At 56.8% G+C, this 27,448-nt stretch overlaps 2 protein-coding genes and 1 long non-coding RNA gene across 5 annotated transcripts; 2 read left to right on the forward strand and 1 right to left on the reverse strand.

Moving 5' to 3' along the window:
• Nucleotides 1–10,144, forward strand: DCST2 (DC-STAMP domain containing 2). The gene is given in 15 exon segments (XM_066364055.1): nt 1–268; nt 446–616; nt 847–948; nt 1,198–1,395; nt 1,712–1,777; nt 2,256–2,469; nt 2,622–2,779; nt 3,490–3,654; nt 4,378–4,545; nt 4,672–4,772; nt 5,449–5,579; nt 6,549–6,676; nt 7,020–7,113; nt 7,219–7,359; nt 10,042–10,144. Coding segments are annotated over 15 exon segments (2,208 nt in total).
• A 133-nt stretch (nt 10,145–10,277) lies between these two features.
• ZBTB7B (zinc finger and BTB domain containing 7B) lies at nt 10,278–26,582 on the reverse strand. Of its 3 annotated transcripts, none has more exons than XM_066362328.1 (4): nt 26,531–26,582; nt 26,274–26,374; nt 12,908–14,067; nt 10,278–12,539 (listed from the first exon to the last, which is right to left on the reverse strand). In XM_066362328.1, the coding sequence occupies exons 3-4, from the start codon at nt 14,059–14,061 to the stop codon at nt 12,074–12,076; spliced, it is 1,620 nt and encodes a 539-aa protein (XP_066218425.1). In that variant the 5' UTR covers nt 14,062–14,067; nt 26,274–26,374; nt 26,531–26,582; the 3' UTR covers nt 10,278–12,073. The 3 variants fall into 3 exon arrangements, with proteins under 3 accessions (XP_066218425.1, XP_066218426.1, XP_066218427.1); XM_066362329.1 differs by having other exon boundaries at nt 26,548–26,576; XM_066362330.1 differs by lacking the exons at nt 26,274–26,374; nt 26,531–26,582 and adding an exon at nt 20,258–20,847.
• Nucleotides 17,077–26,199, forward strand: LOC136391023 (uncharacterized). The gene is made up of 2 exons (XR_010748804.1): nt 17,077–17,136; nt 25,589–26,199. It is a non-coding gene; the product is annotated as an uncharacterized lncRNA (long non-coding RNA).
• Nucleotides 26,583–27,448: the final 866 nt, after the last annotated feature.

Consider the following 27,448-nt stretch of genomic DNA (forward strand, 5'->3'; position numbering starts at 1 on the left):
ATGTCCAAAGTCCTGAAGGATGTTGTGCACCCCTCAGGAGCAGGGGAGCCGAGCATGGCGCGGGCGGTGGTGCGCAGTCTGGGAGGTTTCAGCCTGGGCTTGTCCCTGGCCACGGCCTATGGGCTCCTGGAACTGCTGGTAGAAGGGCACAGCCCCTGGGGCTGCCTGGTGGGCACGCTGACTCTGGCTGCCTTCCTCGGCCTGGGCATGGGATTTTCTCGCCAGGTCCGAGTCACTGTTTTCCTGCTGCTGCCCCAGGCCTTCTCCAGTAAGCGGGGCACCCACCCACTGAGAGGGGCAGGTCCTGGGACAGGGGCTAAGGCAGCGGGGACCTGTGGGGAGGTGGAGGGAAATACTCTGAAGGCTTCTGTAAGGGACTTGGATGTGCTGCCATGTGCAAGGCTGGGGTCCTGGTTCTGAAGGAACTCCCCCCACGTCCCCCCAGAGCAGGGACGGACACTGCTGTTGGTGGCTGCCTTTGGGTTGGTGCTGCAAGGACCTTGTGCCAACACTCTGCACAACTTCACTCAAGCCAGTGAGGCCGTGGCCTGTGGGGCAGAGCTGGCTCTGAACCAGACTGCTGAAATGGTGGAGCGAGCTAAGCAGCCCCTTGTCAGTAAGGTCCCTCATGTCACCCACGTCCCCTTGTCCTATGTGTTCTATGGTCCTCCAGCTTTATTCCTCTCTGATCATCCTGGGCCCCAACCAAAAACTGCCTAATTAAACCCCCCATTATCCATGCTCCCCACTTCCCAGTGGCAGACCCCCCACTCCCTACCCCAGGGACAATGGTAAGAACCAGCCCCTAGAGAAGATTCCACAGTTCCCCTGCTCCATGCCGCTCAGGTGCCCTGAACAAGATTAAAGCCATTGCGCAGAAGGCCAAAGAGGTGGCCGACCGGCTCCGCAAGTTCTTTCGGTCAATCATGGATGGCGTGAAGCATGTAGGTCAGTCAGCACATTAATGTGTCTGTTTTGGAGGGAGGGGGCCAAACTTCACCCAGTCTCCTCACCCTCACCTTTGTCCAGGACTTTTGGGGCCCCTCCTGAGTGCTGACTAGTTCCTAGTGATACAGTGCAGCCAGGCCCCTAACCATAGGCCTCTCCAGCTCTGGGTGTTATCTTGGTGTTCCCCAAACCCCTGAAAAAATGCTGCAGGTCTCTGGCCCTGGGTACCAACCCCACAGCTGTCCCCAGCCAGGGCCCTGCGCAATGTATGGTATTGGCTTCTGCATATTGGAGATGTGTGCAACTCAGAGCTGGGCAACCCTTACTTGAAGTGTGCACGGGTCTTTGATGATGCCAAGGACAGCTGCATGAAGGTCATACCACAAGCCTACCACCTGTGTTACGTGCTCATGCCCTTCAAGCTGGTGCTCTGTGGACTTGCCAGTGGTGAGAGAGCCAGGGGCTTGCTGGCAGGATTGGGGGACAGCAATGTTGGGAGGGCAGGTCCAGGGGACCACTGGGGTGATGAATATGGGGCCAATAAAGATGCTGGCCCAGCATGTGTGTGTGTGGGGAAAGATAGTGAGGAACCTGTGTGGGAAGGTGGGGTAATAGGGAGAAGACAAAAAAGTTTTGAGCCAAAGGTTTTGAGGCCAGTAGGAAAAGCAAAGGTTGAGAGGGCCCTGTGAAAACAAGGTCCCTGGAGGTAGGAGAGGCAGGCCGCAACTCTCTGCCCTCCTGACACTTAGTCTCTGGCTCTCAGTGGTCCAGGTGTTCTGCATCATCCCCAAGTACATCCAACCTTTCTTGCGCAAGACCATAGGCATCCGTGAGTGACCCTTCTGAGCCCCACGTGCAGTGCTCCTGAGCATTCTTCCTCTCTCATCCTGGTGTGGCCGCTGCCAGCCTGGAAGTGCTCCCAGGCCATGGGTGAAAATGCAAGAGCAGGAAAGGTCCTCACTAGATCATCTAGGCCAATGTCTGTGCTATACAGATTAGGAAGTGGAGACCCAGCAAAGGGGAGGTGCCTCACCAAAGCTGGACTGTAGAGTAGGAGGAGAACCAGGGCCTCTTGCCCTTGGACACGACATTATGGAGACAGAACACTGGTGCTGAGCATACAGTGCGAAGGCACAGCTTGGGGAGGCTTTGTCCCTTCCTCAGTCCACCGTAAGTCTGAACACTGGGGGTTCCTGGTTGGTCTGTTAGTATTGTCACCCCTGGGCTGTTCCAATCCCCACCCCAGTTGAGGCTCTGTCTCCTGCTAACTGTCCTTGCTCACATCTCCCATGAACTGCTGACCCCAGCTGTGCAGAATTTGATTAACCGGGTGCGTCAAGAGTTTGAGTTCAACGTGACAGCCACCCACTACTTCTCTGTGGATCTCAATGCCTCTCGGAGCCTGTCGCAGGTCACTCTGGACCTCTGTGAAGCTGTCAGCATGAAGCTGTACCGCATCCGAGAGGCCCTGGCTCTGATGGGCTACATCACGCCTCTGCTGCTCGTGCTTCTCTACCTCCAGTGAGGGGCTGGGGCGGGCGGCGGGGGCTGCTGGGCCCAGCTCATCCCCATGGCAACCTGAAGGCTGGAGGTCCTGGGTGGCCAGGTGCGGAGGCTGGTGCCCTGTGGGGTCTGGTCAGGGATACTGAGGAGCCTCACTTTTGTTCCCCCAGAGCCCTATTTTACCGGTACTGTTACCTGAACCGAGACAGTTATGACAACGTCTATATCACCAGCCGATTCGTGCGCATGGAGGCTGTTCGCTCCATGGCAGGACTGCCCACGGTGCTGCCCCTTAGTGCCCGTGAGGCCAGACACTACATCCGGCCCGGTGAGGGCCTTGAGGGCCAGGAGACAGGGAGCCTGAGTGAGGTCAAGGCTTCCCCAACCCCACTGTCTTGACCTTAAACCCTTTGCACAGGCTGGGCTCAGGACAGGACCAGAGTAGGGAGGGACAACACAGAGCTTAAGGCAGTTTCAGGCTGGGGGGTCTGAGACACTGCTCTGTCCTTGTGGAGCCCTCGCTATGGAAAGGGAAAGCAGGGCCCTGCACAGCCCTGCTTCTCATAGACAGAGAAGAGGCAGAAGATGCTTCTAGGAGCACCTGGGTGTCAGGACAGAGGGAAGGAAAGGTGGGGAGTAGACATGGGGCAAGGAGAGTGAAGTTAGAAAAGCTTCGGGGTGGGCAGGAGTATGCATGTGGTAATACGGGGGAGACGCAGCTTGAGGGGAGCTGTTTGTGAGGCAGCGGGTCAGGTACGGAGAGCAGGAGTGCCCCAGGAGGGAGGGTTCCTGGAGACTGGAAATAGGCCACCAGGCCCAGGTGCAGGTGCTAAGCTTCCACCTCTAGTCACGGAGCCCCTGCCCTTGAATAGTGCTTCCCATCCTGTCCAGGGGTCCTCATAGCTACCACACCTGCCAGATGAGCACACAGGCCCCAGCCTGATCAAAAGCAGGAGGCCTCCCCAGGAGAGAGATCCCTCCAGGTCTGGGATCTGCTGAATGACAGAGCATCTTCCTGACCAATCTTCCCCCATCCAGGCTCCATCTCCCTGACTCGGTGGGAGCGGATCTTTTACATCCTGAAAATCTTCCACCTTATTCGGCACCTCCTCCTTGTGTTGCTCCTGGTCTTCCTGGACTATTCCGTCTTCTGGGTGCTGGACCTGGCCCGACACCAGCTACAGGGGCAGATCGTGGCCCGCAGTGAGCGCCTGAACCTCCCTGCCCCACCGCAGCCCCCTGGGCCCGCCCTTGCATCATCTCCACCTTCCCAATCCTGGGGGTTTGCCTGAATGATCCCCTGCTGTCACTGTTACTCACTAGCCTCTAATTTTGCCCCTCTTCCAACTCTATTCCCTGCCCAGTAAGCCCTATACTCAGGTCACCTAGAGCAAGTTATTTAACATCCCAGAGCTTTAGTTTCCTCATCTGAACAATAGGATAATAATGGCAGCAACTTCTCAGGGTCACTCTAAGGAGTAAATGAGAATATGGGTGTTGACTGCCTGGCAGACCATTGATTGTGTTGAAAACCACAGAATACAATGAATCTAATCCTGTGTACCAGAGGACCAACAGAAAAAGTAAAAAACACCCCAAGCAATCAATAAAGCACTTAGTCCATGCCTGCTTAGCAAATGCTTTAAATCAAATGCTTCTGGGCAGTTGTGGAGGTGGGGCATGGATTCACCGACCGTTAAGGTCATCTCAGATCTGGTGGCCTGGATAGGCAAATCAGGCACAGTACCAGCCAGCTCTGCATCATGGAGCCAGTTCCAGGTGTATCAAAGGCCACTGGCTGAAGGTATTGGGCCATCCCTAAGACCTGCACTGCTCCACTCTCCACCCTCCAGAAGGCATGGCTTTTAGCTGTATGGTGGAGTGGGCAGCTGCCACAGTGCATGTCACACAGTGTTTTTGTATCAGGTCCTGTGTTAGTATCCATAACTGTGGAAGGCAAAGGCTATGCTGGGAAGATTTATCGTGACCTGGTATCAGCATTTGACGTCCTGCAGCAAGGCAACATCACGATCTTGTCCCAGCGCTGTCTCTTGCATCCCTCGGAGCCCAATACCACTGGTTATGTGCTCATTGGTAAGAACCACACCCCTGAGGGTGCTGGGGAAATACTCAGAGCATGAGGGGTGCAGACTGCTGAGGGTGTACGTGGCTGGCACCTGCGCCCACCAGCAGCAGCTACTGTGTCTGCTGTGCTCCTAGGCATCATGTATGGCCTATGCTTCTTCATCACCTTGTTTGGAAGCTACATCAGCCGACTGCGGCGGGTCATCTGTGCTTCCTACTATCCATCCCGGGAGCAGGTGAGGGCCCCAAAGTCAGTCCCTGACCCCCCAAGGGGGCTAAGCTTATGGCTTTCTGTCTTTGTTCAGGGGAGCTTTGAGTCCTTCAGCAGCCCAGCCTTCTCTCCTCTGGCTGAACCCCAAAGCAAACTACCTAGACTGAAGATCTCTAGATGACAGATGAGGCTGAGGGAAATAGGACCTCTTGGGGCAGGGCTTCCTGAGACAGAGCTTGCCTCCAAAGTTTTGTTAAAATTGTGGGGGAAAGGGCCATGCTGGGGTGTTGAGGTGTGAGTGGAAATTTACCATTTGCTCATTCGTTTACGAATCACTTACTGAGTGAGTATCTACAGTATGCCCGTCCCTGTGTTGGCCTCGAGGATGCCAAGGTGAACCAGACACAGCCTGGAGCTCACAGTCTCCAAGGCAGGCCAGACAGGCTCTTAATAAGACATTCAAGTAAACAAGTGTTTTTACTAAGGAATGAGTAAAGTGCTAAGGAAACACAGAGGAGGGCATGGGTAACTGCCTGGGGGAATGCGGAAGGCTTTTCAGAGGAAGGGGCATTTGAGCCAAGCCTAGAGAGGTCAGAGGAGTTGGACAGAAGGCAAAGATAGAGTGGAAATGAGTGTAGAGGGCATTCCAGGCAGATGAAACAGGATAAAGAGGACCCCATCGCTGATCTGCCCTCCACCAGGAGAGGATCTCCTACCTCTACAACGTACTTTTGTGCCGCCGAACCAACCCGGTGGCTGCCCTCAACCGAGCAGTGAGGCGGCGGGCAGCTGACCAAGGCCACACGAGTGCCCTCCTAGTGCTGGCCAGAAGGTGAGCCCATTGTCCTTTCTTAAAAAGTGTCGCAAGAGGGGACATAGAAAAGAGCCAGAAGTCAGAATGAATCACTGTCCTTTTTTTTTTTTTTTTTTTTTTGTATTTTTCTGAAGCTGGAAACGGGGAGAGACAGTCAGACAGACTCCCGCATACGCCTGACCGGGATCCACCGGCACGCCCACCAGGGGCGACGCTCTGCCCACCAGTGGGCTATGCTCCGCCCCTCCGGGGCGTCCCTCTGCCGCGACCAGAGCCACTCTAGCACCTGGGGCAGAGGTCAAGGAGCCATCCCCAGCGCCCGGTCCATCTTTGCTCCATTGGAGCCTTGGCTGCGGGAGGGGAAGAGAGAGACAGAGAGGAAGGAGGGGGTGGGGGGTGGAGAAGCAAATGGGCGCTTCTCCTATGTGCCCTGGCCGGGAATCGAACCCGGGTCCCCCGCATGCCAGGCCGACGCTCTACCGCTGAGCCAACCGGCCAGGGCCGTTGTTTTTTTTTTTTTTTTTTTTTTTTTTTATTTAAGATTTTATTTATTCATTTTAGAGAGAGGAGAGAGAGGGTGAGAGACAGAAAAGGGGGGGGGAGGAGTAGGAAGCATCAACTCCCATATGTACCCTGACAGGGCAAAGCCCAGGGTTGCAAACCAGCGACCTCAGCATTTCAGGTTGACACTTTATCCACTGTGCCACCACAGGTCAGGTGAATCACTGTCCTTCTTAAGCATCCAGAGGTTTGGTTGAAGAGGATGCCACTCCATGCCACTCTTGCACTGAGAGAATCAGGCATGAGCATTCTTAGAGGTGGGGAATGAAGGGAGGAGGACAGGAAACAGAGGTTGTTGCTACAGTCAGAGAGGAAAAGAGGTGAGACTGTAGAAAGGCCTACACTTGGTTTAGTGGGTCGTGCTGGAGAGATGGATGGTTAGGCTGTGTGGGCTGTCCTGCTTAGGGTCTGGACCCTTCTCCTCAGGTGCTTCTGTCTGGCTCCATTTATCAACCGCTTTCGGCAGCACCAGGTATACTGCCTAGGCTGTGGACAGCCCCAGGACAAGGGGGGCACAGAGAACTTAGTGTCCTGCAGTACCCCGGCCTGCCGAGGTAAGATTCCTGGGCAGTGTGCCTCTCCCTGCTGGGACTCACTATATTTGCATATGACAGTCAGCTGTGATCTTTCACTTAGGGACTTCTATATCTCACCTTTTGTATCCCTCCTCTCATTACTGAGCATGTTATTCTCATTTACACAGAACCCTTGGGTAGCTCACTTTCTTTATGTTTGCCTTAATTCTCCCATATGTGAGCAGGATTTATATGCAAAGTGGCATTGCAGCCATTTCCTAGTGTGTACCGCTTGACAAGGATGGTAACCCTCGGGGGAGAGAGCCAGGGAGCACTGTGGGTGGGTCAGCTCAAGGTGGCCTTGCCTTCTGGCCCTCTCCAGGTCTCTTCTGCCCCACCTGCTTCCGCCTCCTGGACAACACCTGCTCCGTGTGTGCATCTCCGCTCTCCTATCAGGGAGAACTAGACCTGGAGCTGTGAGTCTCCAGCAAGATGGGGTGGCTGGCATGTGTGTGGGGAGTGGGAGCAGCCACCCCTCCCCCAGGACCTCTGTGGGCCACTGAAATGGGTGGCTTCTCTAGGGACTCCAGTGACGAGGAAGGCCCTCGGCTGTGGCTGGCTGCAGCTCGAAGAAAAGCCCCTGAGCAGGAGGGGCTACTGAGGCATCGGCTCCAAGAAGCGCTGGACAGGACCCTCTCATCGGAGTCCAGCTCTGAGTTCAGGTGAGCAGAAAGCGGGAGGCCGGGCCTGGGAGGCCTAAGCATGTTCTGTCACACTGACAAAGGACTTCTGGGGTGCCTGGACCTCTGCTAGAGCCGGAGACAGAGATAAAAAGAGGGGAGGAATGGAGGTTTCCCGAGTGCGTGCTCTGTCGGAACTCCTGCCCTGAAGGAGCCCACTGAATGGGGGAGAATAAATGGGACAGATAAGTGACAACAGTGTGGAGAATGCCCCATTCGAGGAGCGAAGCAGGCTCTGCGCAGTACAGAGCACGAACAACCAATCTGAAATGGGCATACATTAATGAAGGCTTCAAATAAGAGGTGGGGTTGGCAGCGACCTGGTGGTTTGTTAGGCTGAAGAGCAGAGGAAAGCATTCCGGGCAGGGGGTGTGCGTCTGAAGAATGTGAGACACTTAGGAGGGGAGACCCTCAGGGACGGTGTGTGTGTGTCTGGGTAGGACCTCAGAGAATGTTGGCAGGTACAGGTTGAAGTCAAGATGGAGAGAGATGGGAGAAAGCATGACTTGCCATCTGAAAATCCTCGGTCAGAAAGTGACATGTTCATAATTTATCCTTCAGGACAATAAGCTAAGAAGGCAGAGAGTTCAAAAGTTGGTGGTAGCCTCAGGATTAAGGTGCTGAATGACTAGGAGTTTATGCTTGAGGCAGGGCAGGTGCTAGGGCAAGAGGGGGGCAGGTCTGAGGAAAGGGGAATGGCCCAGTTCAAGACCTTTGACTTATCTATACAGAATCCAACTGGAGATGCCCAGGAAACTGTTGGAAAAGGGCAGGGCTCTGGGCCGAGTGTGTGTTTAGGGGGTTGTTGACTTAGAGACTGTAAGGAGGTAGAGTTAGATCATCCTGGCAGTGGGTGTGGCGGGAGATAAGGGGATAGGGGTATAGAACCCTGAGAAGCTCAATCATAAATCAAGGAGGAGAGAGGCTCAAGAATATGAGAACCAAGCATATCAAATGCTGTGAGATGCTCGAGTAGGATAAGAACTGAAGACCGGCCACTGAATCTTGTGGTTGAGAGACCACTGGAGTAGCTGGTGGGAACATTTTTCATGGTACCTGAAAGGCCCAAACCAGACCATCATGGATTGAAGGGTGACTGGTATAGAGGACTCAGAAACAGAAACAGACAAGGCTCCAAATCATTGTTGCAAGGAATTTGAAATTTTTTAAAAAAAAATATCACTGCTGTAGTTTAAAAAAGAAAAAGGAAGCTTGACGGTGATGAGGGGAGAGAAGTTTGCTTCACACAGCAAGAGAGTGGCTTGAAGGGGATCCAGCACTAGTGGGTTTTTCTATATCCAAGGGTAGGGAGAGCTGAGTACTTAGGAGGTGAAAAAGAGCATTGAAGAGAGAAGGCTGCCAGAGAGATGGATCAGGGACCAGGTGGACAAGGTGGCTTTGGACAGGGTGTGATAGGGTGTGCTCGCCCCAGGCAGGAGGGCAGAGGTGTGTTCCTCTGAGCAGAGTGGAGCAAGCTCCCAAGGCCTCACTTTCCTCTGGGGAGTAGGAGGCATGGGCACCTGCTGAGAGAGCAAAGGAGGGGCTGGGAATCAAATAGAGGTTTCAAGGTGGACAGTGAAATAGCTGCCTTGGGGAATGTGCAAAGAAGTTGAGAGGAGAGGTTACGGGTTTCCAGGTAGTGTTAGAGGCCCAGATGATGTCGAAAACCACAACCTGTAATGACTGACCAGTGTGCTTGGTTATGTGGGGTGTTTTGTGCACATGTGGTAGTCATGGACAGGATAAAAGCACTGAAGGCTTTTTTCTGGGTGAGTCAGAGGAAGGACAAGATGGGGAGAGAATTGAGGTCTCTTCAGTGAGAGTGTCTGAGATGACTGGCCTTGGGGAAGAGAAGGGCCGGAGACCTCCGGTGGGAGTCCAGCGTCTATGTAGGATGTGTTAGAACAGGGGCACTGGCCAGGAGGGACAGAGAAAATGAGCCACAGCTAGGGGAGAAATCTGGGATAGTTACAGTGAGTGGTCAAAGTTGAGGGGAATGCCTAAGTGGGAGCAGAGGTGAAAGTCATCAGGGCAAGGCCAAGGATTGAAAAGCCAGAGATGGATGAGCCCTCCAAGGAGGCTGCTGGGCCACGCAGCCAATCTGAGACAGCAACCTGGAAAGGTATGGCAGGGCATCTGGGAGGCCTGGGGAGACAGCCAAACGCTAGTGGTGTGGCTGCCATGGCAGCCAGGGGCTTTGCAAAATGTCATTGGCCAGTGGGGTTTGAGAGACAAGTAGAGTCTACTTGGGAGGAATGTCCAGTGGGCACATTCCATGTGATGGGGGCTGGGCGCAGTGTTGAGAGGAGAGGTTGAAGGGGATGAGAAGCTTTATTTCTAAAGGCTCCAGAGGGCTCAGGGAAGTTAAAAGCTGAGTCACCAGAGAGGTAGCTTGAGCCTTGAGTAGGTATTATCATGAGGTCATTACAGGTTCTGCCCTCACTAGACATGTGACCTTGGGCAAGTCATTGCCCGCTGGTCTCTCAGCATCGGCCTGAAATCAGATATCCATCCAGTCATGGGCTAGTGCGCCTGGGGGCCTGAGAGCAGTGGGCTGGTGTGTAACAGGAAGCAAATCTGAACAGATGGGACAGGGGCAGAAATGTACCTGTGAGAACAGAATGTTGGTGACCAACTGGGCCATCCCCCTGCTTGCCTCACTAGTGACCTGGAGGAGGAGAAGGGGCATTGGCAGAGGAAGCACAGGCCATAGCCCCTACCTGAGGTCCCATCTGTCCGCATTCCCAAGTCTTCTCAGCCCCAATAATTACCCTCTAAGTCTTCTGCTTCCAAAACGGCCCGTCCCCGGCTTTGGAACTCCAGGCACTTTGTCTCTCATCCTCTTCTCCTGCTGGCCCCTCTCACCAACCCCAAAATAAAAGAACCAAAGGTGGACAGTGTGAATCTTAAATTATTATTATTTCTTCCTGTCGCTTACACCAGAAGTGGGGGTAGGGGAAGGTAACAGGAGAGGTGGGGGGGATTGCCTCCCCCCTAAGGCACTGAGTGGAGAAGCCACAAGGGGGGAGGGCGGAGGCCACACTGTCCTCACTCCCTGGGGATAGGCCCCAGGTGTCCCCAACCCTGGGCTCCCCTATCACCTGAAATGCTAAGATGAGGCCCAGGGCAACCCGACCTCCCACTACACCAATATATTACATCATCACTTTTTAAATAGATACAGGGACTGGTCCCACTACCCCCTCCCTGTGATCCCCCCACTATTGGGGGTACCTGGGCAGCTGTGCAAATGGGCATGGGGGTGCATGGGAGGGAGGGAGAGCACCGGACCCCTGAACCTGCCCCTTTTAAGGAGGGGGAGGGGCCACCAGGCCAGGGTAGGTAAATAGTGCAAGGCAGAGCCCAGGCTGCAACGGAGGTCCAGCACCCATCGAGGAAGGGGAGGGGAAGATACCCCCACCCCCAGCCGAATTGGGTAGTTAAAAATCTGAAACTAGATTTCAGCAAGACCAACAGAAGAGGCTATGTACAGAGAAGGGGGGGATTAGATCTTAGGAGGGTGAGGGGATTATTCTCCCGACCCAAAGGGAGCCTGGCTGGCAAGGTTCTGGGAAAAGGATTCTTTTCCCACAACTCCACAGCCCACTTTCCCAGTGGCCCAGCAAGAAGTTATTCGCCCTGTCTTACTAAGGGGACCCGGCTCACAGCTGCGTGATTGAGGCAAGGCGAAGTGGCCGCCAGATGGCGCCCGCTCGCCCGCTCTCTGCAAGGCTACCCTAACCCCTCACCTCGTCCCACACCCTGCACTGCGCCAGCCCGGGGGCGGCGTGAGTCAGGGGCGGCAGCGGCTCACACCTGGGCGGGGAGAGGGGGGGGGGGAGGAGAAGAGGGTAAGACACAGCCCGGCCCGCCCTGCCCTCTGGCCCCGGGGAGGGAGCGGCGGGAACAAGACATTCCCTGCCCGGGGACGCGGGAGGGGAGGAGAAGGCTGAGGAGAACAGCGGAGCAGCACCCCTAGTTGGGCGGGGCCCCTCCCGCTGCCCCCAGGGGCAGGCGAGCCAATCGGGCCACCCCGCCCCTTCTTCTCCAGGACCCCATGACTCAGCGCTGGGAGCAGGGCGGAGGGGACTGGGATGGCTCCTTCCTTACAGGCCCAGTCCCCCCCCACCCCCGCCGCCCCATCATTCAAGCTTCAACCTTGCTTTCCCTCCCTTACCCTTCTCTTGCTGCCCCCACCCCTTGCATAATTCACTGTCAGCAAAAGGGAACAGAAACCAGGAAGGAGGGGTCTCGGAAGGGAGGGGCAGTCGTTCACCCCCTTACACAGCCAAAGCCCCAAGGGGCATGGGGGCAGGGCAAGGCTTTGGTCCCAAGCCCCCCACCCCCTAGAAACCCGCATAGCCGAAGAGGGACCCCATAAATCAGAAATACATTATTGCTTCTACTCCCCAAACATGGCTGGGGACAGGGACCCCACCTTTACAATAGAGCTGTAAATATATACATAATATCTTATAGATAGCTCCTTGGGAGATCACCCCAATCTGGGGAATCTTTGCCCCAAAACCTTCTCAGCTTGGAACTGGAATGAGGGTTCTGGGCAGAAGGCGCTGATTTGTGATGCCAGGGAGGCTCAGTGCTCTAACCCCAGCTGTCTGTCCTGCAGGCTCCCACTGCTTGGCATGGACGGATGGCCCCAGCCTTGTGCTGCTCCAGCCTGGCCACTCATCCCTCTTTAAGAGGATTCCATGGCACCTTCGGCCTGAGGAGTGGTGGGTGCCCCCTCCTCCTCATCGTCATCAGGGGGCCCCGGGGTGGAGACCGGGGGCCCAGTGGGGGCTGGCTGCTCCCAGAATCGAGCCAGAGAGAGGCGGAAGTTGTCCAAGTGGCCATTGGAGAGGTCGAGGCCAGCAGGGGACGGGGTGGCGGCAGAGGGTGGTGGATAGTGGGGTGGTGCATCGTCCTTGCGACGCCTCCTGGTGCGCACCTCCAAGCAGTTCTGGCCCTTGAGATGGCGCTGCAGGTGGTCCTCCTTGGCGAAAGCCTTGTGGCACAGGTGGCACTCATAGGGCCGGTCCCCTGTGTGCAGGTGCATGTGGTTCTTGAGGTCGTAGCTGTGCAGGAAGCGGGCTGGGCAGTGTGGGCAGGAGTAGGGGCGCTCTCCAGTGTGCTTCCGCATGTGGATCTTCAGCTTGTCATTCCTGGCACAGGCAGGGGGGAGGGTCAAGGGACACTCAGAATAGGGTCCTTGGCTTCTCCTAGCCAGATTCCCAGGCCTTGTCCTCACCGTTTGGTTCCCCATTATTGCCCCAAAATAGCCTTGCTGACTTGTCCTCAGTTTAGCTAGGCCTAGCCATCACCCACTGTCTCCAACACAGTCTTCTTAGACACCAAATCTTTCATGTCCCAGATCCACCCCTCTTGACTCCCTTTCTCCTGGTCTTCCTATCCTAGTCTCTCCTCACTCTGATAATCCCCACCCCACCAGACCCTCCAGGATCACCCACCTCCCCACCTCAGGTCTCAGCTCTGTTCTCCTTCCCCCATGACATGGCCCACTGGTGCTCACCGTGTAAAGCGGACACCGCAGACCTCACAGGCAAAAGGCTTCTCGCCCGTATGGGTCCTCATGTGGCGTGGCAGTTTGCCCGCCCCGTGGATGATCTTGTGGCAGACTGGGCACTCCTGGGGCATCTGGGAGCGGCGTTTGCGCACCAGTTTGTCTTGACCGTCCAAGCCTGGTGCCAGGGCATCCTGGTGCAGGGAACTTAGGTAGGCCATCAGGTCAGGATCAATGGCATCCTCATCTGAGCCCAGCTCCTCTGGGGACAGCGGGGGCCCACCAACCTGTGTCATCCTGTAGCCTGGGGGGTATACCAGCTCCTCCTCCTCTTCCTCACCTTCATAGGGCTCATAGCTCAGGGGCCCCTCAGGAGGTGAAGCAGTCTCTGTGGGAGGGCTGTAGCTGTCTCCCAGCCCACTGCCCCCACTGCTGCCAACTCTGCCTGCCTCCTCCTCCTCATAGGTCAAAGGATGGGTGGGTACTGTGGGTACCTCAGGTACTAGGTGATTTGCCCGGGCCCCCTTGGTCTGCAGGAAAGCTTTTCGGGGTTTGCGGCTACGGCGGGCAACAGGCCGAGATGGAGGTGGTGGCGGTGGCGGAGGGAGGGGCACCTGTGGAGAGCTGTCTTCACCGTTGGGAACTCCTGAGGCCGTGGCAGTGGCAAAGGCCTCCAGGTACTGGCGGGCTCGCTCACAGTCATCCTCATCAGGGCTAGGAGCTTCTAGCCCACTGCCCTGCAAAATCTCCATGCAGGCGGCGATGACACAGGGGATCTCCAGCAGCTGGGCCGCCTGGAGCACTGCCGGCATGTTGGCACTGCTGGTGGTCAGCGTGGCTGTATAGGCAAACTCGAGCAAGGCCCCCAACGCCTCTGGCCCCACAAAGTCCAACTCACACACACCAGCCCCTGCTCCCCCAACAGCTGTCCCACTGCCCCCAGACCCCAGGACAGCTCCGCCACCACCCTCAGTGAAGAGCTTCTTGAAGTAGTGGCTGCAGGCAGCAAGCACAGCCCGGTGGGTGCGGTATTCAAGGCCCTGCGTCCTGATGGTGAGGTCGCAGAGGTGGCCCAGCTGGCGCTGCTCGTTGAGGCAGCTCAGGAGCTCACTGCTGTGGTCCGGGAATGGAATCCCAATCAGATCATCCTCAGGGCTCCCCATCTTCTCCTGCAGAGTCAAGTAGATGGGGAGGTTAAACGTGCTCAGCCCAGGGAAGGAGTACAATATTGGCCAAGGCTTATTGATGGGTACTACATGCCAGACACTCTTTTTTTTTTTTTTTACAGAGACACAGAGAGAGAGTCAGAGAGAGAGAGAGAGAGATAGGGACATCAGACAGGAATGGAGAGAGATGAGAAGCATCAATCATTAGTTTTTCGTTGTGACACCTTAGTTCAGTGGTAGTCAACCTGGTCCCTACCGCCCAATAGTGGGCGTTCCAGCTTTCATGGTGGGCGGTAGCAGAGCAACCAAAGTATAAATAAAAAGATAGATTTAACTATAGTAAGTTGTTTTATAAAGATTTATTCTGCCAAACTTAGCGAAAATCTGACATAAAGTACTTTGTAAGTAATTATTATTATATGCTTTAACTTGCTATAACTCTGCTTTATAAATTTTATAAAGTAAAGTTACTTCCCTACTTTATAAATCACCATTACTGTGGAACCGGTGGGCAGTTAGAAAATTTTACTACTAACAGAGATACATAAGTGGGAGGTAGGTATAAAAAGGTTGACTACCCCTGTCTTAGTTGTTCATTGATTGCTTTCTCATATGTGCCTTGACCATGGGTCTACAGGAGACTGAGTAACCCCTTGCTCAAGCTAGGGGCCTTGGGTCCAAGCTGGTGAGCTTTTGCTCAAACCACATGAGCCTGCGCTCAAGCTGGCAACCTCGGGGTCTTGAACCTGGGTCCTCCGCATCCCAGTCCAATGATCTATCCACTGCGCCACTGCTTGGTCAGGCCATACCAGACACTCTGGTAAGCCCTTTACACTCTTACTCTTCCACAACTCTCTGAAGTAATGATTATCATTCATTTCATAGACAAGGAACCTGAGGCACAGACTGGCTTGACTTTCCAAGTTAAGCAAGATGGGGTTCAATCACAGGCAGAGGTGCAGAAGTCTGTATTCCTCACCACTGTTCAACCTCTGTGAGAACAGGTGCCCTGACTTTCTGGCCTTTGCCTGGAGACCAATCTGCTTCACCTGGCCCATTCCCCATCCCTTGGAAGAAGTACTGGACTGGGAGAGAGGTTGCCTGGGTCCTGATTAAGGCTTCATGAAGAATTGGCTGAAGGAATCTAGGTGGCTATGAAAACTGGCCTCAGTCATCTGAAAAGTGAGGTGACAGCCTGTGATGGAACCTCCTAACAGAGATCAATGAGATTTCAGATTCACATTGGACCAGAGTATGCTGGAGGCATTTCAGGTGCTTAAACTCAAGTTATCTCCGCAAAGCATTTGGTGCACTGTAAAACTCAATGCAAACAGGAGAGGCAGCTTCCCAGTGCCCTCCTCCTCCTGCCCCTCCCCCACCACTAAAAATGCATCTCCCCTTCTATATCCCCTCTTCTAGAGGCCAAAAGGGAAGCACAGCTCCCAGCATCCCGTGCCTCCCCACATCCTTCCCTCCCCCACGGGGCCAAGGAGCAGCAGTGCTTTGCTGGGGTGTCGCTGGCTGGCGCGGGTGCTTCCTGCCCCGCACAGATAAGCATCGTCCCCACCCCTCCCCCACTGCCAATAGGCCAAGTTCCAGTCCCACCCCTCTCCACCTCTGCTACCACCAACATCACCACCACCTCTCCCTTCCCATTCCTGGCCAGTCAGGAGAGTCTCCACCACCTCCAGAAGGCCATCTTTCAACCTCTATGATTTATTTCCCTTATGAGGCATGCCCACAGAAGGCACAGAGCTGGCTGCCAGCAATCCCAAAGCTGGTGGAGGCAGGGGAACAGGTAGTGGAGTGAGCCTGGCCTGGAGGTGGGGAGATCTATCTGCTTCAGGTCCTGGCTCTGCTACTAGCTTGCTGAATGAGCTTGGGCAAGTCATTTCTCTGTGTGCTTTAATCTCCTTAACCGAACAAGGAGGGGGTGGGGGTGGAAGACTGAAGGGTTAGCCCTGACATTTGGTGGGTCTGGAGCAACTGGAGACCGAGTTGGGGCTAGGAAAGAGTTGGGCTCTGGAGTCAGCCAGGCTTGAGTTGGAATCCTTATTCTGTGCTGATTGCTCTATGACCTTAAACAAGCGATTTAATCTCCGAACCTCCTTCCTCACAGGGCCTGGCACACAGTAGGGGCTCAATAAATGTTCTGGCCTTTAGGAAGAAGAGAGGCAAGGCCTCGCTTGAGGGCAGATTCCACTGTAGGATGGCCTCTGCTGGGAAAACTACTTGGAGACAGATCTGTCTCCCTTTCTTAAATCACCCCCAGGGAGTCAGGTTACTACCAGCTACATGACCTTGGACAAGTCACTTCCTTTCCTGAGGAAACCTGTTTCCTCAGCTGTAATATTAAAGATTGACCTGGATGATCTTTAGGACAAGTCCCACTGACATTTTGTTAGTGTCTTCAATGCCACTCGCAATAGCTCCTCAGCTCTGGCCATTGATGGGGAAAGGTATTTGGTGGTGGTGGGGGTGTTGGTGGAGTCAAGGGCCACACATTTCCTCTTTAGGACATAAGAACTGCATTGTCTGAGCCTACTTCCCTGCCTGACACCTTCATGGTGATGCCAAAACTCCTGCATGAAAGCTGTGAGCAGTACCCAGATATCTATCTGGGCTTGTACCCTTAGAATAGTCCACCCATTCTCACATTAAGTTCCCAAATCACTTCTCTCCCCAGGGGCCAAGCAGTGTGGGAACTCGCCCAGTTCCCATTGGTTTTCCTGCCTGTACATTACAAATAGTACAAGTATCAAATGGCTCCAGTACTCAGGAACAAACAAAAATCCAGTGGGTAGTAGCAGTAGCCACTTAAGCAGTAGTGGGCACCCTCCTGGGCCCAAGCAGATCCTGTACCTCCAGAGAAGGGTGGCTGGGGCTGTCCTCACTGCCCATTGGCCAAGAGCTGGACACCCACAGGCACGTGGTTCACTGAATCCCTCTCCCTCCTTCCCTCCCCACCCCACCCATCCCTGCTGCTAAGCCTGCCTCCTTTCTCCCACCCCTGGGCCAGTCTCCAGGCAACTTGGTGTGGCAGGGGCATTGATTGGCTGACCCTGCTATCAGGTAAGAGGCTCAGGCTGGTTCACCATAGAACTCACACTGGGCTTGGGCAAGAGTGGGTATTTAACCCCATAGGTCCAACTCCAAAGCCCATGGCCATTAGGTAGCAATGAAGGAGGGGAAAGGAAGAGGACATACGTGAGAAGGGCGGGTATTCATATGGTTCTCTAGCTTCTGGGAAACTCCCCCAGCCCTTACCCAGGGCTCTGGCACCCATGCCAACTTAGGTGCCACCTGGAACTATGTTGGTGCCAACCAGGCCAAGGGGGCACTCCTAGCCCCATCACCTGGGAGGGGTGGGGGGGAGCCTCCCCCTTCTTTCTGCCAGGGTGGGGCACCGGTGCCAGGATGCCCACCCCACCTCGGGCACCATTCCCACCTCTGCATCCCAGAGGGCCCGGCCCCCTGGCGCCCCATGAGGGCGGCCTATCCCCACCCAGCCTGGCATGCCCCCTCTTGCTAAGACCTTGTGGGCATGGGTGTGTGTGGTAGTTGGGGGGGGCAGCTGTGCCAGGGAACCAGGCGAGGTCTGTTTGGTCTGTTTGCCTGGTAGGGGGAAGAACTGGGGGCCCCACCCCATCACTCCCCCCTTTCCACTCCACCCCCCAGGCTCCCCTCACTGTCAGGCCTGCTAGACCGGCCAAGCCAGTGGGCAGCTCTCTTGAAACTGGGCCCTGAGTCAAGCCTGCCCCTATGTTGGTGGGGGGAAGACTTTGGGGTGAGAAAGGTAGGAGGGGGCAAAGGTAGGAGGAGCCCCTATCACCTACTCCTCAGTGCCCAAGGGCACCTGCCAGGGTGGGTCCACCACCAAGAACCAAAAGGTAGAGAGCAATGAAAAGGAAAAGGGCTTGGAAAGGAAAAATAGGCCAGAACTCTTTCCAGGGCTGACCTCAGGCAGTGTCCAGTGCAGGCCTAGGGCACCAGGGCCAACATTACTGGCTTGAGCCAGCTGAAGAGCAGGGATACAAGGCCTTGAATAGGGCAGCTGAGTAAAGCTGGCCCCCCTTCTCCACACCCTGGGGATTAGGGGAGTGAGGCTTAGTGTGGGGGGCAGCAGGCGGAACCAGGATTAGCAGTGGAGAAAATAGATATGGGCCTGAGACACAGGCATACAGACCCCCACCTCCCAGGATCTGCCAGGGAGCCTGAGAAGAACCTGGCCCGGCTTCTCCAGGTGCCCCAGCTTGGGGTGAGGGAGGATGAGGACCAGGCTGTGACATCCTCTCATCAGGGATGATGGAGAGACCTGGGCTCTTCCCAGTGCCTCGGCACGTTGGCCAGCCACCCCTCCCCCTTACTTCTTTCTCCTTGCTATCCCTCAACTCCCACCCCAACTCCAGCCTCAGGTTCTCTTCCTGTTTTTTTGGAGCTAAGTTTGCACGAAGCCAGGGCTTTGGCCTGTGGCTGGATCAGGGGGTTGGGGAAATCAGACAGCCAGTCCAAAGATCTCAGGGACCAAGGAATCATGGTTCCCCAGTTTTTTCCACCCCTTCCCAGGGCCTCCAGGGCCCAGGGGCTGAAGTTATCTGGACTGCCCAGTTGGGAAGGCAGGGTGAGGGGCTGAGGTGAATCCCCGGGTAGGTTGGAAGGGCTTCGCTGAAAAGGCACTCTGCCCAGGGACGTCAGTCCGAGGCATTTGCGGAGCCCTTCTGTCCCCACCCTAGCCCCTCCAAGGCTGGTGCATGACTTCCCCATCCCCCATATGCCGCTTCCCCCCTCCTAACCTCACCACCCCCAGCACTCACACTTCCTGGGGGCCTAGGCGGGGAAGAGAGACCGCAAGCCACGAAGGGGGAAGGAGGCAAGGGGAGCTGGCTGCTTCCCGGTGCTGTGGGGGTTAAGCCTATCCTCCCTCAAAATCCCCAATTCCTGGTATTTCAACTCCTGTCATGAGGAAGACCTCAGTGTTCCCCCATATTTTCTTTTCCATGACACCAGGTCTAGCCCACAGCCTCTCAGCCTGCATCAGGGACTATGAGAGAGAGAAAAGATGGCGGAGGAAGGAATGGGGGCACCTCTCTCTTCCCCAGCCTTCCCTTTACCTTGGGGGAACCCTGCCCATCAGCCACTCTTCATTCTTGGCCCCTTTTCTTGGCTCCCAATTCTGTCCTCTTAGTGCTTTCTCCTACCCTTGTCCTTTCTCCACCACTCATCCTCGGCTTTCCTTTCTTTGGTCTTTGCCAGGCTCCTGCCTCCTCGACACATCTGTGTCTGGAGGCCTCCTAGAAACCATTTCTGCCTCTTCCTTTCCCTTGCAGTTCTTTCACATTTCCCACATTCGTTATTTCACCCTACTCCAAGATCTCTTCCCTCCTCCCCAGGCAGGCTCAGTGTATAAAGGGGCAGAGGAAATAAATCAAGGAGGCTGGTCAGCCCTCCAAGGCCTGGTCTTGCCATGGGTGGCCACATTTAGGGCACCCATGCTATCCTTCTAGGTGAAGAACAGAACCAAAATTTGGGGGCCAGTTGGGGAGGATGGGTGAGGGGGTACAGTGAGAGCGGATGTGGGGGAGTGGGGAGGACAACCTAGGCCTCTATGCCCGTCAAAATTTCCAGCGCTGAAGCTGCTGGACTTTCCCCAGAGGGTGCCCACCCTGAGCTAGGAAACTGTGCACTTGGACAGACCCTAGCCATCAGGGTTCCCAGCAGGGTCTACCTGGGATTGCCAGTTCCCCTTAGGGCCTGAAGAAACGGCACAGGGTGCCAGGGTCGGCCCTGTGCCCCCCCCCCCCCAGCCTAGTGTCTCTGGCTGGGTAACTGAGCCGGCTGGTAACCCCACACCCGCCAAGCCGACAGCAGAAACCTGAGCCCCCCAGCCCCAGAGGACACCCCAGCTTGATCCCCGGAGCCGGCTCGCTGCCAGCCTGTCCAACCTCCTGTCCTGGCCCAGCAATCCGGCGGCTCCTGTAGGCCCCTCTTCTGCTCTGCTGTCCTCCTGGATCCCCTAGACACTGAATTTCCCCATACATCAGCTCCTCAAAACCTCAGCTCCTTAAACCTCCCAACCAAGTTTGGACACCCTCTTCCTAGCCTGTGTTTCAGTCCCTCTCTGACCCTTGTCCAATTTTAGGCCTCCAGCCTCCCCTAGGTCCTGATCTCCCAAGCCAGAGCAGGGCCTACTCACCTGAACGCTGAGGGGCCTTGCCGGCAACTCCTCTTGGCCCCTGGGGGGGAGCAGGTTGGGAGGGGTGGGGGAGGGCCAGGCTGGGGGGTAGGTAGGGTGGCTGTTCCCCGCTCCAGCTCCCTCCTTCAAAGGGGCCGCCCACGACCTGGTCCAGCCCCTCCCCCCTAGAGCCTTAACCCTCTGGGTGCTACCCCCCTCCCCCCAGCTTGGAGGGAGGGGTTACCAGAGGGCTGTTAGCGTGGGAGACAGCCTAAAGTCTCTGCCTGTGGTGCCCGAAGCCCCAGCTGTACACACCCCCGCCTGTCCTTAGTCCTAAAAGGGGAAAAAGGTGAGCAGGACGAAAGGTAGGAGCTAGGACAGTCCAGGAGGACAGAGGTGAGGAGGAGCAATGGGAGAGGCTGCTGGAGGTGGGACCAGGAGAAGGAAGAAGGGAGGGGAGGGGACAGGAGGCGGCAGTGGCCAGAAGAGGGAGGAGGGGAACCCTGGACAGTCAGTGCCAGGGGTGACAGGTGCCCAGGCCCCAGCCCCTTAGGGCATGTAGTGTGGTAGGGGACCATAAGGAGGCCCTCCAGACCCCAATAGGCCCCTCAACTCTCTTGGGAGCTGGCCGAATTCTCCCCACCCTATACTGGGCTGGGGCCCTTAGGGGCTGGGCAAGGCAGCACCCCGCCCTCCCCATGCCTCACCCCAAACCCACTCACATACCACAGTTCCTTGCTCCAGTGCCAACCCTTGCCAACCAGGCTAGGGGGCAGCACTTGTGCCAGCCCCCAATGGCCAGGGGGATCAGGGGGACAGAACTGGCCTGAGGGGAGTGGGCAGATGGGGGAGCTGTGGGCACTGAAAGAGGAAGGAGCTGAGAGGGGGCATCTGCTGGGAAGCGCGCCTAGCCCCACCCCTTGCGCAAGCAAGCTGCTGCCACCCTGGCCGGTTGGGTGGGACCCGCCTGAGCCTGAGGGGCAACTCAGGAGGGCTCTAAGCCCAGAGATGGGTGGGCCACAAAGTCCTACTTAAACAATTCCAGGGTCTCTTATTCCTGGTATGAGGGGCACTCTAGTGTCCCTCATACACTAGTCCCAAGTCCTGCTTGGCTGGGGGACCACAGAAATGCCCCCCAAAATATCCCTTCCCCTTTCCCCCCAACAGCTGCTGGCTCAATGCCGCTGGCCTGCTGCCCCTCACCAGCTCCCGTCCCGGTTGGCACCTACCCACCAGGATGCTGGCAGTTGTGCCCTCTCTCCCTCCTACCCCCCTGCTCCCAGCGCCCCATGCCAACTGTGGGCCTGGGGTGGGGGAGGGTCACCCCTGTGCCTTGGTGCCAGCCTGGCGGGCCCATGCCCCTAGGTCCTACAGATAAGGCCCAAGACCCTGTTCTCAAACCATCTACTCAAGAGGTAGCACATGGGTCAGGGCTACACAAAGACAGTACAGGAGGCTATGAAAAAGTTATGGAAGTCTCCACTCCCTAAGGTGGGGGCCAGTGTTTCTCCCTGCTACCAGGTACCAGCCTCCCAGCATTTCCCCTGCCCAAGCAAATGCTTGGGCACCAAAGTCCCTGCAATTGCTGAGAACCTTAATGCCAGATGCCTAAGAAGAAGTGGGGTGGGGCTGCTGTCTGCCCTTTGATCCTCATAAAGGAGGGAACTGGCCTAGAGGGCAGGGGACAAGGAGGTAGTCCATGGGGCCCCTCCATTTCACCCCTGCCAGGGGCAGCAGGGCAGGGTGTGGGCATCTGTTAGGTGGGGCCCCTAAGGTGACAATGCATAGAATGTCTCAGCAGAGGAGATGGGTGTCAACCATGGGTACAAGATGTCACAGGGGAACAGGATGATGAGAACCAGTTTGAGGGGAGGGGATGTAGAGGGTACCCATGTTCCAATTCTTTCCAATCCCTGGCTTTTACTCTGATCCAGAAACATTTCCCGATTTAAGCAAATTAAGAGATCCAAGGACTACAACTCCCAGTATGCACTATAATTATTTTCATGTACCTTGGGAGTTGTAGTTCCTTCAAGAAGCCAGGTGCTCTCATTCTTCTCTTCCCTAGAACCTTGCTGATGGGGGGGGGGGGGGGAGGACAGAGCAGAGAACTTAAGTCATGAATCTCCAAGGGGACTGTGTTTAGAAGAGGTAAAAGACTAGGAGATCCATGGTGGGGGGAGAGGACCTCTGCTCCCAGGCAAAGGGGGAAGAAAGGAGGAAGGAAGGAAGAGAGGATGTCTGTTGAAAGGGGCATATGGGTGGGGAGGAGTGGGGGGGCAGTGGAAACAGGAAGGAAACCAAAGCCAGAGACATGAGGTCGAAAGCAAGGGCCTGAGCCCCACTCTGAGGCCTGGCAGGGACTGGGAAGACATTTTCCCTTGCCATTCTGGTGGCTTGGGGAGGCATAAGAGGAATTAGTGATGTCAAGTAACAGCAAATTGATGTGTTTGTAATGGGTCACTGGCTCACTCTGCCTGCCACCAGCCCATTTTTGTTTGGAGCACCCTAAACCCTGGATCTGGCACAGGTATTTGCTGGCTGGGGAGCTCTAAAGGCTGACTTGGTTCTGGGATGCTAGCAGGCAGAGAAAGGGGCTCAGGGAGACCAGGGCCAGGCATGAGGGGAGTTTGGTGGAGTGAGGTATGTGTGAAGTCAGGCCCAGGTGTGAAGTCAAGGAATTGTGCTGGAAAATGAGAACACTATCCTCCAGGGCCGAAGCCATGGCAGCTGGGAGGCTCCACTGAAGAGAGGGCTGAGATGCCAAGGCCACCAGCTTCCCACCCACCTCGGGCTGTGGGACAGCATGAAGAGGGTAGCCCTCACTGGCATCCCTGTGGTATTTGCTAAGGGGAGTGTCCCCCTATGCCTGGAAGCCTGTGAACATTAAAGGTGGAAACTCAGGGGCCAGATGGCAGCTGGGTGCCTTTTCTTAGTGGGAGTGGAGGTCAGAAGTGGGCAGCTCTGCTTCGAGGCCACTTTGCTTGGGTTCCCCAACGCTGTACCACAGGTGCTTACTGGCTCCAGCCAAGACTTGCCAAGACCTGAGTCTGCCTGTGTGTGGGGGTCTTCTATACCTCTCGGAAACCCTTGATGGTAGACCACACAGTAGTCCTAACCCCTTCCCCTCAGTCCCCCAGTCCTGCCTTGGCGCCTGGCCGTGTGTGTTGGCAGGACTGAGGGGGGGGGGGGCAGCGAGGCAACTTCAAACTGTCCGGGCAAAACGTCAAGTTTACTCACGAGTTTACTCAGCAGAAGGAGGGGGGAAGAAGCCAGGGCAGGCACACCCCATGCCAGGGTCCTATCCGTCCCCACCTTCCTCCCTCACCCTTCTCTTCAGCCCTAGGCCAAAACAGGCATAGGTCCTAAGGCCTGGTGGCACAGCAGTCCTAACTGTCAGAAGGTCAGAGAACCAAGCAGGTCAGAGGCAGGAAGCCCTAAAGCAGACCCAGAGGCTTCTATCAGAGGGCAGTGCTCTGCCTGGAGTCCATTCACTACCCATCGTGGGGCCTCTGCCTTGGGCCAAAACTGGGTCTCTCAACCACCAAGAAGGAGGCAGTACTAGGCCAGGCTTCCTCTATCTGAGCAGTCCCCTAGGCAGTGACTTCTGACCCCAAATACACAGTCCTTGGATGTACCTCAGGCAGTATAATGCCATCTGGGCAGCCATAAAATCAGGGGCTGCTTCTTTCAGCCTTGGCTTGGGATGGGGGGATAGCACCCTATCTGACCTACTTCCCTTTCCTCTCCACCTGCTTTCATTCTCTGCTTCTCTCCCCCAGCTTTTGCTGTCCCCTCAGAGGCACTCTGTCCCCCACGCCTGCTGGGCCCCCCTCCCCCATCCTTCCCCAGGGTGCCAAGTGCAAGCACACAAAGGGCCTGATGGTGCATTGTTAGCCCAGCCCCCGCTGCCCGCCGCGCCCTCCTGGGGCAGGCACTAGGCCAAGGAGGAGCTGGGGGCCCTGGGTGCCAGGGGGCACCACATGGAAGGGGGAAGAGGTCAGCACCTGTCCCCCAGACACTGGGGTACATATCAGCCAGAGCCAAGTACGGATGAGAGTGCTCCATTAGAGCAGGCCTCTCTCCTTGACACCTGAGCCTAGTGGGCACTGCCTTCTTTCTTCCCCAGAGCCCCTTTCAGTTGGCATTAACCCCTTCCTGACCCCAGAGGCTGGGGGTGTGGTACTCAAGGGAGAGGACAGTGTCTGGGGGTGCCAGCGGGTTGCGTTGTGCCCACAGCAACCATGCAATAGAGGCACGCTGGGGGAGCTGGGGTCCCGCGGGCCAGGGAGAGTAGGCACTGACAGAGATTTCTTCTTATTTCATCAGCTGCTCCAGAGGGAGCCCCCTGCCCTTCTTCCCAGACACCACTAAGGAGGAATACTAACTACCACCCAAACCCAGTCACAAATACGTTCCTCTCCAGACCAGCACAACACTCCTTATACCCACCCACTCTCCCCTCCCAACCTGATGCCCACTCCATGCCAGCTCTCCCAGCAGTGCCAGGCAGGTACAGGGGTGACCAAACCAGTTGGTGGGTGTAATAATCCTCCAGGCCTCACCCCCACACACAGACATCCTCAGGGAACAGAGAGTTCCTATCCTGGTTTAACCCCTCACTGCCCAATCTGGCTCCCCCCCCCTGATAAACTGTCTCCCTCCTCTAGGAATAAGTTGGGGGAAGGGGAAATAGCTTCGCTGACTCATTCCCATTTTCAGCTGCAGCTAAGGGTCTCTAAGGTATTAGGGTGGGGGTCAATTCGAGAACGCCCTCCACCTGGCCCGGAAGCCAGGACAGCCTGCTGGTCTCCCCCTCTCCCCAGCACCCACTTCCGGTGTCCCAAACTAGGTCAGCAGCGCTCGTTTCCTGTGGGTCAGTTAGCACCAGCGCCTCTGCCCCTCCCCTGCTCCGGACCCAGGCTTCCCCCCGCCCAGGGCGCCCCGAGGTCTCACCACGTCTCAGCCGCCCTTTGATACGTGGGGGTTGTGCGGGGCGGGGGGCAGGGGACCCGCCCTCTCTCCAAACACCAGCAGGGCCGGGGCGCCTGGGCAGGCACGTGTCCGGGCACAACCCGCTGCCCACGCCGCCCCCCCCCCCCCCCCCCGCTCTGGCCGGGACACGTCGCTTGCTCACTTGGGGTGGGGTGGGAGAAAAGAAAGCTGGAAGTGTAAAGTAGCGTTCCCCACCCCTCTGAATGGCAGCCCCCTCCCATTGGCGCTTAATGTAGGCTCTACTACACAGTAGCGACCCCCACTCTGGGTAGGGGCAGGTGCGCCGGAGCCGATGGGGGTGCGAGTGGTAGGTAGAATACTTCCTAGTCACCCCGCCTCGCTTTTGGGTCTATCTAGGGGCATGAGCTGGCTTTGAAAAGGTGGCGGCGGGACTGGAGCCTGAGGAAGGGAGTGAAATTGAGGGACGGCGGAGAACGGGGTCGTTCGATGTCGCTCGGAGGTTGTCGCTGAGCCCCACTACCGGAGAGAGCGCGCGGCTCTGGAAGCGCAAGAAACCGAATAGTCTAGCTGGTAACTTTCCCCCCGGCCGCCGCTCCTCCAGCGCTCCCCCACCCCCCATGCAACTGGCCTGGGTCCAACCCACAGCGCCAGGGGGCGCGGGGGGGGGGGGGAGCGCGTTGTCCTAGTTAGAGTCCGTCCGTCAGCGTTTCCATTCCCTCAACTCAGTCGGGTCGGGGGTCTACCCCTAAAGTCAAGAAGGAGACTGGGGAAGCGCTCGGCTCCGCTTCGCCCTCTCTGCATCCCAGAGCCGCCAGTCTGTCTGTTCCCTGAAGTGCAGAGAAAGTTTCTGGGGACCCTCCGCCTGGGTTGGGAGCGGCCGTAGTTCCTTTTCTACCTTTCCTCTCAGTTAAAATAAATTCCAAAGAGCCAGGGTATTGGAAAGGCACTGGGAATGGGAGTGGTGGGAATCTAGTCTGCATGCGTGTGTGTGTGGGGGGGGGTCCCATTTACAGGACGGACGAAGGACACTGCAGTAGTGTGGGGGACCTCGAGTTGGGAGACGAAAGTGGGGTACACTCACCTCTCCGCCGTTGGGTCCGCTGGCTGAAGCTGCTGAGGCACAGTGTGTGGGGAGAAGCGTGTCCCCCGCCAGGCCCGGGGGCTTGGGGCCCTGCTTCGGTCCTGGTCAGAAGGCCGCGGTCAGTCGCTCGCCGCTCTCTGCTGGGGGGCTCCTCCTCCGCAGCCCTCTGCCTCCTCCTGCCGCCCGCCCCCCCCTCGGCCGCGAGAACCGTACATTCACCTGGCTCCCACCCGCCCCCCCCTCAGGGCCCGCCTCACCTGTCCTGCTGTCTCACCTGTCCTCCTGCTTGCTTTCCCCCCATCCCTCCCCTCCCTCCCCCCTCCCCTGCCACCCCCCCAACTCCCCCCCCAACCCTTAGCAACACCCTCTGTCACTTCCTGGTTTTTCACCCGCCCCCCCAGGCCCCCCTCCCTCCACCCAATAAGGACATAAACTTCAACCCCTTGGTCCAGCCAGTCCCTGCAGGGCTCAAACGCGTCCCTCCCTCCTTTTTCGCTCCCTCAGTCCAAACTCTTACTTTGCTCTCTGAGCCTTTCCCACCCTCCTCTTTTCCCACCCTCTTTCCTTCTCTCTTTCTCCCTTCACCTGCCGCGGTCTCTCTCTCTCTCTCTCTCTCTCTCTCTCCCTTTCTCACTCTCTCTCCTCTCTAGCCCCTATCTCTCGCAGTCCACCTTAACTTGAGCTCCGCCCCGGACCCCTATCCAGCCCTCCGCTACGGCTCCTCCCTGCCCCAGGCACTACACCGCCCCATCGGCCCATTGGCCTGAAAACCCGCCTATTCCAACTAGGTCCCGCCTTGCGTTCGGTCAGGGAGGGGGCGGAACCGAGGGGCTGGCCTGAAAGCTGGAGGAAGGGGAAGGGAAAGGGGAGGGGGTAGTGTCCGTAGCAGCCGGGGAACCGAGCACCCTCATCAAGGGCTCCCACTCCTCCAAGAGGGGCTTCTGTAGGGTCAGCACCTCGGGAGGGAAGGGTATGAGAGGTGAAAGATAGGCTAGATGGGGTGAGGCGGGGACTTAGAGGATTGATGGGCGCGGGGGGGGGGGGGGGTCCCGTGATGGGCTATAATCAGGTCAGGGCCCCGGGAGGTAGGGGGAGGGGAGCCACCAGGCCTTGGGCTCCAGCTCCTACGCCCCATTCCACCCCCGCCAGAGGGAGCGGGGGAGTTGAGGCAGCAG

The sequence above is a fragment of the Saccopteryx leptura genome, chromosome 2 (assembly GCF_036850995.1).
Source record: "Saccopteryx leptura isolate mSacLep1 chromosome 2, mSacLep1_pri_phased_curated, whole genome shotgun sequence".
NCBI classification, from domain to species: domain Eukaryota; kingdom Metazoa; phylum Chordata; class Mammalia; order Chiroptera; family Emballonuridae; genus Saccopteryx; species Saccopteryx leptura.

Bases quoted from the DNA above. Each gene is read 5' to 3' on its own strand.
- ZBTB7B (XM_066362328.1), bottom strand. From the start codon at position 14,061: ATGGGGAGCCCTGAGGATGATCTGATTGGGATTCCATTCCCGGACCAC. The intron at 12,540-12,907 runs GTGAGCACCAGT...TGCCTGTGCCAG, and splicing joins TGCGGTGTCCGCTTTACACG to GAATGACAAGCTGAAGATCC.